Source organism: Piliocolobus tephrosceles, chromosome 15 (genome assembly GCF_002776525.5).
Source record: "Piliocolobus tephrosceles isolate RC106 chromosome 15, ASM277652v3, whole genome shotgun sequence".
Lineage (NCBI taxonomy): Eukaryota > Metazoa > Chordata > Mammalia > Primates > Cercopithecidae > Piliocolobus > Piliocolobus tephrosceles.
In genome coordinates, this window is record NC_045448.1 from 106,246,927 (window position 1) to 106,260,370 (window position 13,444).

General features: G+C 40.9%; 1 protein-coding gene across 1 annotated transcript in view; it reads right to left on the bottom strand.

Annotated features, from left to right (window-relative positions):
• The window catches only part of VWA3B (von Willebrand factor A domain containing 3B), a 233,983-nt gene that overhangs the window by 50,392 nt on the left and 170,147 nt on the right, over nt 1-13,444 (bottom strand). Inside the window, 2 exon segments of the mRNA XM_023211441.2 lie at nt 5,356-5,406; nt 12,049-12,167. Coding sequence (XP_023067209.2) covers nt 5,356-5,406; nt 12,049-12,167 — 170 coding nt within the window.

The following is a 13,444-nucleotide window of genomic DNA, read 5'->3' on the forward strand; positions in this document are numbered from 1 at the left end:
GTAACCACTAAGAAAATAAAAAGTATACAGAAAAGGAAACAAAGAGCAATCACAAAGACCTATTAGAACAAATCAAAAATAAACAAATATTGGAAAAATTGAGGAACAAAAAATTTGACATGCAAAACAAATAGCACAATGGCAGAAGTAAATTCTTCATTATTGGTAATCACTTTAAATGTCAATAGATTAAACTCACCAATTAATACAGAAAGACTGGCAGAATGAGGAAAATAATGATCCAACTATATGCTGCTTAAAAAGAGATTCACTTTAGACCTAAAGACACAAATAGGTTAAAAGTGAAAGGATGAAAAAAGATATTCCATGGAAATAGTAACCAAGGAGAGTTGGAGTGGCTATAATATTACAAGCAAAATAGACGTGTTATACATTGTTACAAGAGATAAAAGGTAACATCTTATATTGCTAAACGTCTCAAATCATCAAGCAGATATGAAAACTAGAAACATACATGCATACTGAGCCTTAAAATGTGTGAAGTACATATTGACAGAATCACAGGGAGGCATAGACAGTTATGTATAGTTATGCCTTGGTATCCATGGGGGATTGGTTCTAGTACCCCCTGTGGAAGCACAAATCCACAGATGCTCAAGCCTCTTAAATAAAAGAGTGTCATATTTGCATATAACCTACACACATCCTTCTGTACACTTTAAATCATTTCTAGATTATTTATAATACCAAATACAATGTAAATGCTATGTAAATAGTTGTTATACTATACTTATTTTTACTTGTATTTTTATTGTTGTATTATTATTTTTCTGTTTTTAAAAATATTTTTTATGCATGGTTGGCTGAATCATGGATGCAGATCCCAAATATATGGAGGGCCAACTGTGTAAAAATAGTTGGACACTTCAATGCCTCACTTTAGATAATGGATAAAACATCTAGACAGAAAATGTATAAGAAATAGAGGACTAGAAAACACTATAAATGAACTAGACTTAACAAACATATCTAAAACACCCCATCCAGCAACATCAGAATATACGTTAAGTGCACATTTAACATTTTCTGGGATAGACCATATGTTAACCATAGCAATTCTCAAGATATTTAAAAGGTCAAAATCACACAAAGTATATTTTCCGCCCACAATGGAATAAAGCTAGAATAACAATGAAGGGAAAACTTGAAAAATGGAAAATGCATAGAAATTAAACACCACATTCAAACAACCAACAGGCCAAAGAAGAAATTACTAGAGAAATTGGAAAGCAATATGAGATAAATGAAAATGAAAACATAACACACCCAAACCTATGGGTGCAGCAAAGCCAGTGCTCAGAAGAAGGTTTGTGACTGTAAATTCCTCATTAAAAGATAGCTCTCAAATCAACAACCTAAATTTACATCTTAAGGACCTAGAAAAAGGAGAGAAAACTAAACTGAAAGCCAGCAGAGGAAGGAAATAATACAGAGAGCACTTATAAACAAATTATAGAATAGAAAAACAACTGAGAGAATCAACAAAATTAAAAGCATGTTCCTTAAGAATATCAACAAAATTGACAAATCTTCAGCTAGATTGACTGAAAGGAAAAAACACATAATTACTACTATCAGAAGTGAAAGCAGGTACATTACTAATTCAGCTTACAAAAATCAAAAGAATTATAGCGAATCCTATGAATAGTTCTACGCCAAAAATAGATAATCTAGATGAAATGCACAAATTCCTAGAAACAGATGACCAAAATGACTCAAGAAGAAATAGATAATCTCAACAGCCTATATAACAATTAAATACTTTGCATAAGAAAACAAAATCCCCCCCCAACAAAGCGAAGTTAAGAAGCAGTTGCCTTCATTGATGAATTCTTTTTTTTTTTGAGATGGAGTCTCGCTCTGTCGCCCAGGCTGGAGTGCAGTGGCCGGATCTCAGCTCACTGCAAGCTCCGCCTCCCAGGTTTATGCCATTCTCCTGCCTCAGCCTCCCAAGTAGCTGGGACTACAGGTGCCCGCCACCTCACCTGGCTAGTTTTTTGTATTTTTTTTAGTAGAGATGGGGTTTCACCATGTTAGCCAGGATGGTCTCGATCTCCTGACCTCGTGATCTGCCCGTCTCGGCCTCTCAAAGTGTTGGGATTACAGGCTTGAGCCACCACGCCTGGCCTCATTGATGAATTCTACCAAACAAAGAATTAACAACAATACTGCTCAAACTCTTCCAAAAAATGTATGAGGGAATACTTCTTAACAGTCAACAAGAAGAGAATTACCCTGATACCAAGGCCAGACAAACATGCCAAAGAAAACTACAGACCATTTTCTTTATAAATATGGACATAAATATTCTTAATAAAACACTAGCAAAAGACAATTTTCTTTATAAATATGGACATAAATATTCTTAATAAAACACTAGCAAATCAAATCCAACAAACATTAAAAGGATTATACACCATGACTAAGTAGGATTTATGCCAGAAATGCAGGAGTGGTTCAACTTAAGAAAATCAAATTATTTAATACATCACATTAGTAGAGCAAAGGGAAAAAAAACATGATCATCTCAATATATACAGAAAAAGCACCTGACAAAATTTAACACACACTTTACATGACAAAAACAATCAGAAAACTAGGAATACAGGGAATTTCCTTGCTTTCTCACTGGTATCAGGAACAAGACAAGCATGTCCCCTTTCACCACTGCTATTCAATGTTGTTCTAGAAGTACTAGCTAGATCCATTAGGTAAGAAAACGAAACAAAAGGTATCCAAATTAGAAAGAAAGAAGTAAAATTATTTCTACTTGCAGATGACATGTTTCTATATATAGAAAACTCCATAGATTCCACACAAAGCCACTAGTACCAATAAATTCAGCAAAGTTGCAAGGTACGAGGTCAAAATACAAAATTCAGCTATGTTTCGATGTACCAGCAATGAACAATCTGAAAATGACGTTAAGAAAACAATCCCATTTATAATAGCACCCAAAAGAACAAAATAACAGAGGATGTGATAGGCATGTATACTGAAAACTATATAACATTGCTGAAGGAATTAAACACCCACTAAATAAATGGAAAGACATCCTATGTTCATTGATTGGAAGACAATATTGTTAAAATGGTAATACTCTTCAAAACAATCTTTAGATTAAATATAATGCCTATAAAAATTCCAATTTTTTTTCAGAAACAGAAAAGCCAATCCTCAAATTTATACAAAACTTCAAGGGGCCCTGAATAGCCCAAACAATTTTGAAATAGAAGAACAAAGCTGAAGGACTCATACTTCCTAATTTCAAAACTTAATACAAATCTACAGTAATTAAAACAGTGTCAACTTGCATAAAGATAGTCTTATATAGACCAGTGGAATAGAGAGTGCAGAAATAAACCCAAACATTTATGATCAGATGACTTTTGACAAGAGTGCCAAAACCATTCAAAGGGAAAGATATAGTCTCTTAAATAAATAGTGCTGGATAAACTGGATATTTACATGCAGAAGAATGAAGCTGGAACCCTACTTCACACCAGATAGAAAAAGTCACTCAAAAATGGATCAAAAGCCCAGACATACGACCTAAAACTATACACGTATTAGAAGAAAACAAAAGGATAAATGCTCATGACTTTGCATTTGGCAATGGATTCTTAGATTTGACACCAGAAACACAAACAAAAGAAAAAAAAGATGCATTCAATTCCTAAAACTTCTAGACACCCAAGGACATTATGAAGAATATGAAAAGACAACTCATAGCATGGGAGAAAATACTGGCAAATCAGATATCTGATAATGACTTCATCCTCAGAAGTTATACAACAAAAACACAACCCAATTTGAAAATGGACAAAGAACTTGAATAAACATTTCTCCAAAGAAGATATACAAATGGACAATAAGCACATGAAAAGATGTTTAACGTCATTGGTCATTAAGAAAATGTGTATCAAAACCACAATAGAATAGCCTTTCACACCTATGAGGATGACTTAAAAAAAAAAAAAAAGGAAAATGTCAAGTATTCGTGAGGATGTGGAGCAATAAGAACCTACCACATGATCCAGCAATCTCACTACTGGATAGTTATCCAAAGATAGTAAATCAATATGTATCATAGGGACACCTGCACCCCCATGTTTATTGCAGCAAGATATGGAATCAAACCAAGTGTCCATCAATGGATGGATGGATAAAGAAAATGTGGTATATATACACAGTGGAATACTATTCAGCCAAAAAACGAACACAATCCTATCATTTGCAGCAACGTGGATGGAACTGAAGGTCATGATGTTAAGTGAGATAAGCCGGGCATGGAAAGACAAATAGTTCTCACTCATCTGTAGGAGCCAAAAAAAAAAAAAAAAAGTTGATCTTACGGAGGCAGAAAATAGAATCATAGTTACCAGAGGCAGGGAAGAGTGTGTGTGGCGGCGGGGGAGATGAAGAGAGGTTGGTTGATGAATACAAACATACAGTTAGGTAGAAGGAAAAACTTGTAGCACTTGATGACACAGTACGGTGACCAGAGTTAACAATAATCTATTGCATATTTCAAAATAGCTGAAAGAGACAACTTGAAACATTCCCAACACAAAGGGATAATAAATGTTTGAGGTGATAGATAGCCTAAACACCCTGATTTGATCATTACATGTGTGCAAGTATTAAAATATCACATGTACCCCAAAATACGTACAATTGTTATGGGTCAACAAAAATAAACAGATATGTTCTAAAAATGGCATAGCCACTGTGGAAAACAGTTTGGTGGTTCCTCAAAAAGTTAAGCATAGAATTACCATGTGACAAGTAAATTCACTGCTAGGTATATACCCAAGAGAAATGAAAACATATGTCCACAAAGAAACTTCTACACAGATGCATATAGCAACATTACTCATGACAGCAAAAAAGCAGAAACCACCCAAATGCCCATCAGTGGAAGAATGGGCAGACCAACGTGATGTATATATACACATGTAGTACTGATACCTGGGTGGACCTTGAAAACATGAGGTTTTTCCATTAACTAAGTAAAAGCTGCCAGACACAAAAGGTCACATGCTATATGATTCCCTTCATATGACATATCTAGAGTAGCCAAAATCAGAGACGGGAAACAAACTCGTGGTAACCTGGAAAAGGGGGAGACAGGAATGGGGAGTGACAAATTTATGGGTATAAAGTGTTTTTCTGGGGAAATGAAAAAGTTTTGAAACTAGAAAAAGGTAGTGGTTTGCAGAATATTTTGAATATTTTAAATACCTCTGGGTTGTACACTTAGAAATGGTTAATTTTAGGTTATGTGAATTTCATCAAAAAAAAAAAAAGTGAGGAGGGAATGGAACAGCTTACTTTTCTTTTTCCTCTTGAGATAATGCTTGCCAAACAATTTTATTCAAGCGCCTGTTAAAAAAAAAAAAGTCAACAATAATTTAGTAGCAATACTTCATTTCATGGCAAAAGGCTGACCCCAGGCACTGCAGTGGGGAGCCCATCTAAGCATCATCTCCACTGAGCCAGGCCACTGTCATGTGCTTAAAGACACTGGATGTGTCACTGAGCTCAGCATCACTGCAGCAGCCTCATGGTTTTGTGGCAATTGTGTCAAATACTAAAGGAGGGCTCAGTCCCCAGCTCAGTCAGGTAAAACTCAGACTGAGTAAAGGGAATTGACAAACTGGTCTCCATCATCTCTGTTTTAAACCGTTTCTAAACACCCACCATTTTTCTTCTTATGGAAACATAACTGGGTTCTTTAGCTTGCTTTCTGTAGACACTCTTCTGCCTGGATTCTCAGATCAAAAGAGGTTAACAGGGTCACAAATAATAGGATTGGACACACTTTAGAGATCAAGCAGCCTGGCTGCCTTGTTTTCCAAATGAGGCTGCCGGGGGGCAGCTGGATGAAGCACCTTGCTCACCCACAGCTGCTGGCTGGCGGTGCTGAGACTGATCACGTTTTCAGAGGGAAGCTGTCGACCCAAGAGCAAAGAAGGAGGTTGGAGCTAGTGGTTCCTACAGGGTAGCTATAGCTGCTCTTTCGGCTACTAATCAGTGTTGCTTCTTCAGAGTTCCAGTCCAGTTCTGTGTCATTGTGTCAGGACATCATCACCCGAAAGTAGGCTTTCTGAGCTGCAGGGCACAGAACACTGGCTCCAGGGGTTGTGAGCTGATGTTCCATTAGAAAATACTGCTTCCGGCCGGGCGCAGTGGCTCACGCCTGTAATCCCAGCACTTTGGGAGGCCGAGGAGGGTGGATCACCTGAGGTCAGGAGTTCAAGACCAGCCTGGCCAACATGGTGAAACCCTGTCTCTACTAAAAAAAAAAAAATACAAAAATTAGCTGGGCATGGTGGCGGGTGACTGTACTCCCAGCTACTCTGGAGGCTGAGGCAGGAGAATAGCTTGAACGCAGGAGGCGGAGGTTGCAGTGAGCCGAGGTCACGCCACTGCACTCCAGCCTGAGCCTGGGTGACAGAATGAGATTCTGTCTCAAAAAAAACAAAAAACAAAAAACACTGCTTCTATACAACGAGGTAGAATGCTGCTGCTCTTCAGGCGGCGTTCTTCTAACCACTGGACCCAGCGTCAGCAGGACAGGGCTCAGAGGACACCTTTTGGGTGGCCTCATTCTCCTGTCCTGCTCTCCCATCATGAGCCTGGTGAGAACACAGAAAGGGTGTCTGCATGGTGGTGAAGAGGGTAGACTCCGGAGCTACAATGCCAGGGCCCAAAGCTCAGTCAGCTTCTTCTCCTTCTTGCCGTGAGGCTTTGGGCCAGTGCCCAACTTCTCGGTAAAGGGGGGATAGTAATAGTACCGCTCCACTTCGAGTGTCACCATGGGGACTTGAGCTAGTGTGTACACAGCACATAAATTGCGTCTGATCCAGGTAAGTGTGCTGTAAGTGACAGAAAAAGAGTCGGGAAGAGGGAAATAAGCCAGCTCAGTGCTCCTGTCTCACTGGAGATGTTTTGTTCTTTGGGGCCTATTTGGAAATCGGCTTTCTTGAGTCATGTGATTCAGGTAATAATGATTAAGGCTTCCAAGACTGGTTAAAAGGATTTATAGTATGCATTGTAGGTATTTTGTGTGTGTGCTTTTTGAAATAAACAAAAACCCCATTCACAGTACCCTTAAATGTAAATGCTGAGAGTGGAGGCAGTCTGGTGGGGAGGCCGGGAGTGTGGGTAAGGGCTCTGGGTTCAAACCTTGGTGGCCTCACTTTGCTGCGGTGTGATCCTGTGCTACATAGCTTTTGGAAACTGTTTCCTCATTGATAACACAAGGCTAACACCACCTGCCCTTGGAATCCTTGAGAGGATTAAGTGAGATGCATACATACTGTGACCAGGAATAGCTCAATGTTTTTTTTTTTTTTTTTTTGAAACGGAGTCTCGCTCTGTCGCCCTGGCTGGAGTGCAGTGGCCGGATCTCAGCTCACTGCAAGCTCCGCCTCCCAGGTTCACGCCATTCTCCTGCCTCAGCCTCCCGAGTAGCTGGGACCACAGGCGCCGGCCACCTCGCCCGGCTAGTTTTTTTTTGTATTTTTAGTAGAGACGGGGTTTCACCGTGTTAGCCAGGATGGTCTCGATCTCCTGACCTCGTGATCCGCCCATCTCGGCCTCCCAAAGTGCCGGGATTACAGGCGTGAGCCACCGCGCCCGGCCGAATAGCTCAATGTTTATTCCCTCCAGATTCTGAAAAGCAAGGCTTAGACATGCTGAGTCATCACTGGTAAATGTGGGTCCAGTTTGCCAGCACAGGTCTCTGATTTTAATTCACTTCTTTAGAACGTATTTTTCCAGGAGCACATTTTTATAGCCTTTGTTATTGCCCTGTTTTCCATCTTCACTAAAATACTTCAATGGCTCGACTAACCAGGGAGGCCACTGCAGGAAAGCCAGTCAGAATGTGAGATGAGGGAGTCCCTGTGGGATTCAGGCCGGGCACCGGGCCTGAGGGCCTCTCTGCGGCTGGTGCAGCCCCACGATTCAGGGATTTTACTAACAACGGTTTCCCTCTTCGTTTTTTGTAGGAGAGTGAAATTTGGCTGAGGGATTGCCTTCACCAAGTTTCTGTATCTCTAATTCTCAAATCGGCTTGTGCCAAGAGTTGACTCATTTGCAAAGCAACTTGTAACTAGTGACACTTCAGAAGGCGGAGGAGCAGCCGGCCCAGCAAATCGGAGACAGTAAGGAGAGGTTTCTAAGCATGGTCCCTGAGCCAGGCTAGAACGGATGCTGCTTCTGTGATCTGAGAGCTGTGACCTTGACCTTAGACTTTCAATGAAAGTAAGCAGCAGGCCGGGCGCGGTGGTGGCTCAAGTCTGTAATCCCGGCACTTTGGGAGGCCGAGACGGGCGGATCACGGGGTCAGGAGATCGAGACCATCCTGGCTAACACGGTGAAACCCCGTCTCTACTAAAAAATACAAAAAAGCTAGCCGGGCGAGGTGGCGGGCGCCTGTAGTCCCAGCTACTCGGGAGGCTGAGGCAGGAGAACGGCGGGAACTCGGGAGGCGGAGCTTGCAGTGAGCTGAGATCTGACCACTGCACTGCAGCCTGGGCCGCAGAGCAAGATTCCGTCTCAAAAAAAAAAAAAAAAAAAGAGTAAGCAGCAGAAAAATCACTCCAGAATCCAGCCAGCCCTGGCAATATCCACTCACAGCTTATACTCAGACACACAAAGCCAAGCTTGCTGCCTGGATTCTTAAAATGAGACGAAAGGACTCCATGCATGGGCACTAAGTGTGACCCCCAATAATAAGTTTATGTCATTATTTTGACCAAAGGGCTGTGAGCTTTCCATTTGTCTGGCCATCCCTAAATGGATGGATTTATGATGACACCAAGGTTGTTTTGAAAGTTACATGTTGCCGGGCGCGGTGGCTCAAGCCTGTAATCCCAGCACTTTGGGAGGCTGAGACGGGCAGATCACGAGGTCAGGAGATTGAGACCATCCTGGCTAACACGGTGAAACCCCGTCTCTACTAAAAAATACAAAAAACTAGCTGGGCGTGGTGGCGGGCGCCTGTAGTCCCAGCTACTAGGGAGGCTGAGGCAGGAGAATGGCGTAAACCCGGGAGGCGGAGCTTGCAGTGAGCTGAGATCCGGCCACTGCGCTCCAGCCTGGGCGACAGAGCGAGACTCCGTCTCAAAAAAAAAAAAAAAAAAAAGAAAACGAAAGTTACATGTTGTTTATCTTTGCTGTGAAACTCCTTAGAAATGTTATATTGGGGATGGGGGTGGTAAATGTGTTATTAATTACTTTTTATATTCTTAATATCTTGAGAAAAGTGAAGCAAAATGGAAAAAGAAATTGACATTTGTTCACTATTGAATGCAAATGACCAGGAAATTTGGTTCTGTATAATATTCATGTTACTATTAATACTATTAAATAACAATGTTAAATAATTTACTTGATACAAACATCAAATTAGTGATACCAAATAACAATTCAATCAATAACTTAATTATTAAATAATATCAATCATGTTAAAATTGTTATTAATAATTTGAAGTTAATATAATTAATAACAATATAGTGACAATATTTCTCTAGAGGGTACTAAAAGGCTTTTCCAGATTCACATTCACTCATTGAAAGTAAGAAGGAAGACAAATGACTATGTTTGTTTTGGTTTTGCTGCTAAGAAAGGAGACCTCTCTTTTGCCTGGGAAGGGGGTCCCTGTCCTTTCCTGAAATCCTTGGGAAAAGGTCATTGCAGTGGGAAGAACCAGATGAGTATTTCACTCTGTGCACCTACGGTTATTTTAGCGTCAGCAGAGTCAGGAGCGAAGGGGGAAGTAACGAACATCAGTTCCTCTTTATATATGATTTACGCAATCCTCACAACAGGCCTGTGAGACAGATGCTGTGAACAGGGAATCTGAGGCTCAGGACTGTCACACGCTGGAACACAGCTGCTGTCAGAACCAAGAAGGAAACCCCCGTGAACCATCTGACCGCATAGCTCTATCTCACTCGTGGCCCTGCATCAGGCTTTCACAGGCCTGGCAATTACAGGACTCAAATATTTGAATTATTCAAGCAAACGACATTAGAATGTGAATGGTATTGTTATACTGCATTTTGAATGGCTGAGTTTGAAGAATTGAATTATATAAAATTTGAATTAAATCTGAATAGTCATATACATACGGACACCTGCTAGGAATATGGGATGCAGGAGGAAGCAAGGCTGGCTGAGCCCTGGCCTTGGGCACTGACATCCCAGAGGGCAGAGATGGTCACCAAGCCACCACCCCTGCAGAAGCTGTGAGTGCTCTGAGGGCCACATGCAGGGTGGGTGCGGAGAGGAGCTCCTGAGAGGCGTCTCTGAGGAGGGTCATTGGTGCTGAGGCGAGAAAGGATGAAAGACCCAGCAGGGGACAGCAGCGTAACGGGAGGGGAGCAGAGCTGGGAGGTAAGGCCTGTCTGGAAGTCTCCGAACCACAGGGAAGGGTGAACCTTGAATAGCTCAGCCTGCTTCCCAAAGGAACACTCATCCTTGGTTCTTCGTTCCTCTCAGGTAAAGATTCAGAAATACTGAGGAGTCCATGGGGGCTGCGGAGGAGCCTGGTAAGGCAGCCTCCACTCTGGGGTGAGGGCAGCGATGGAGGCTCACGTTAAAGGGGGCTTGGAGAGGCCTGGGATGGGCACAGCGGGGCGAGGCCTGCTGTTGGAATGATCCTTCATGGGGCAGGATCAGGCCTTATATTTGTTTGACTGAGCACACACTAGACATACTGCAAAACGACAGCAGACCAACACATGCTGGCCTGGGCCAATCGTTAACTTCCCTGAGCTTTATTTCACCTGCCCACCTGGTGGCAAATGACAACCCTACTGCACAGCTCCCAGAACCGAGGACAGGCTGGCCTGAAGAAGCCAAACGCTCGGAGTTTAACTAAGTTTGTGCACCCAGGATTAATTAAAGGCTGGGGACCGGGGAGAGAGGTGGTTACAGCATGGACAAGGATCAGCCTGTGAGCAGAGTCTCCTGTCTCAGCAAGGACACAAGTTCCAAGCGATTTTCACTGTCGTCAACTTGATCATCATCTTGAACTTGATAAAAGTAATTTTAAAATTAAAAAAAAAAAACCTGTTATTTCCATTATCTCATTACTGTTGAGTTGTATTAGTCACTTTATAGAATGTTAGATGCCAGAATAATCAGATGTATTCTGCTAAAAGGAAAACTTTACAGATCTCATGGAAACATGAGATTTTTATGGATTTTGGAAAGGGAAGACGGTTTCTTTAAAACCTTGTTGAAGATATTCAGGTAAAGTACTTGATGCAGTACCTAGCATGTAGGAAGCCCCTACATTGGCTGCTGCCACTGTTGTTTATATTCCTTACGAGCAATTTTTTTTTAGACAAGGTCTCACTCTATCACCCAGGCTGGAGTGCAGTGGTGCAGTCACAGTTCACTGCAGCCTCCAACTCCTGGGCTCCAGCAATCCTCCCCTCTCAGCCTCCCAAGTAGCTGGGACTACAGGTGCACACTGCCACACCCAACCTATATTTATTTATTTATTTTTCATTGCAGAATTGCATTTTTATTTTTGTGGGTACACAGTAGGTGTATATATTTGTGGGTTACATGAAATATTTTGATACAGGCATATGATGTATAATAATCACATCAGGGTAAATGGGGTATCCATCACCTCAAGCATTTATCTTCCTTTGTGTTACAAATACCCCAATTATACTCTTCTAATTATTTTTAAATGTACAATAAATTATTGTTGATTACAGTCACCCTGTTGTGATACCATTTTTTAAGTTTTTTGTAGAGAAAAGGTCTCCCTGTTGTTGCCCAGTCTAGTCTCAAACTCTTGACCTCAAGCTGGCCTCCTGCCTCAGTCTCCCAAAGTGCTGGGATTGCAGGCATGAACTACCACACCCAGCCTGAACAATTTTTAAATAGCTGCTTCATTTAAAAAAAAAAAGAAACTGAACTAAAAGAAGAGAAGTCTCCTCCTCCATAAAATAAATTCCACATCCATTAAAGAGCAGCCAAGTAATACTCACTTTTCATAGATTTGAATTGCCTGTTCCACTTTTTGCTTGTAGATATTGAGTTTGGCTCCTTGGGGGTTAATTAATGTCATCTTATTTGTGTCGTTGCACACATGTGCCAGAGGGAACACCTACATGTCAATGGCAAAAAGGAAAGGAAAGTGTCACTTGATAGATTAACACGTGCCTTCGAAAATATATCTACATAGCTGTACAATATGTTTTCTCTGACTATAAAGTCAATATACAGTAAGTGTAGACAATTAGAAAACAGTAAATCACAGAGAAAAAGAATCAGAGATATCATTGCTAACCTTTACCTTTCAATGTTTAAAACTATGTATTTTAGAAATCACCACTACCACCACATACACACATGCACATGCACACACAAACACACACACACACACACACACCTTAAACAACAACAACCAAAACTTTTCAGGAGACTTTAATCAGAATGGAGTTTCACTCTTGTAGCCCAGGCTGGAGTGCAATGGTGTGATCTCTGATAAGAGATTCTTATACATGTCAAAGAATGCTTAGTGACCAATAAATGAGGCTTATTTTCGAGTTCTTTCTCTCTGCACCTGGTACTTACTTCTGGGTTTTGGGGTATCTTTGATTTCATGCCACGCAGCTCCGGTGGGGAAAGACGGTAAATGTATTGGTTTGGTGGAACTTCAAATTCTGGTCTCCTTCCCCAATTCTGGGGGGACCCTTTCAATTTCAAAGTCCACTGTTAGCTTCTCCATGTATTCTAGCCAAGATTTACAGTTGTATTCAAAGGGAGAAACAGGGTGACGGATGCTTCCCTCATCTTCTCTAGAACTGAAACCCTACTTCCATCTTTTTTCAAATTCCTCTTTAATCTTAATAGTAACTGTAACTTTATGTTTACCTATTTGCATATTACCTACCTCTCTCTATCAGAATGTAAGTTCCATAAGACAAGAAATTTTGTGTTATTCACTTCTGTATTCCTATCACTTAGAATAGCACCTGGCACACAGTGTGCCCTCAACAAATGTTTGTTGATAAAGGAATAAATGCATGTTCCCAAAAGGTATATTCCATATATTAATATTTTTTAAAAATGCAAAAAAGCCTAACAGGAAAATGCCAAGTTATACTATCATGGTTTCAAATGATTCCACCCACGAGGAGCACGTGGGCATTTCAGAAACGCGGGGAACTATTTTTAAGAAGTAAATTTTAAATTTTAATCGAGGTGACATAGTTTACGCTTTTATGTTTCCCCTTGCCTCCAAAATGATACAATAATGTTGTTGTTGTTGCTATGTTTAAGAAAATAATACAAAGAAGGAAGGAAGGAGAGAAAGAAAGAAAAAGGAAGGAAGGAAGGAAGGAAGGAAGGAAGGAAGGAAGGAAGGAAGGAAGGAAGGAA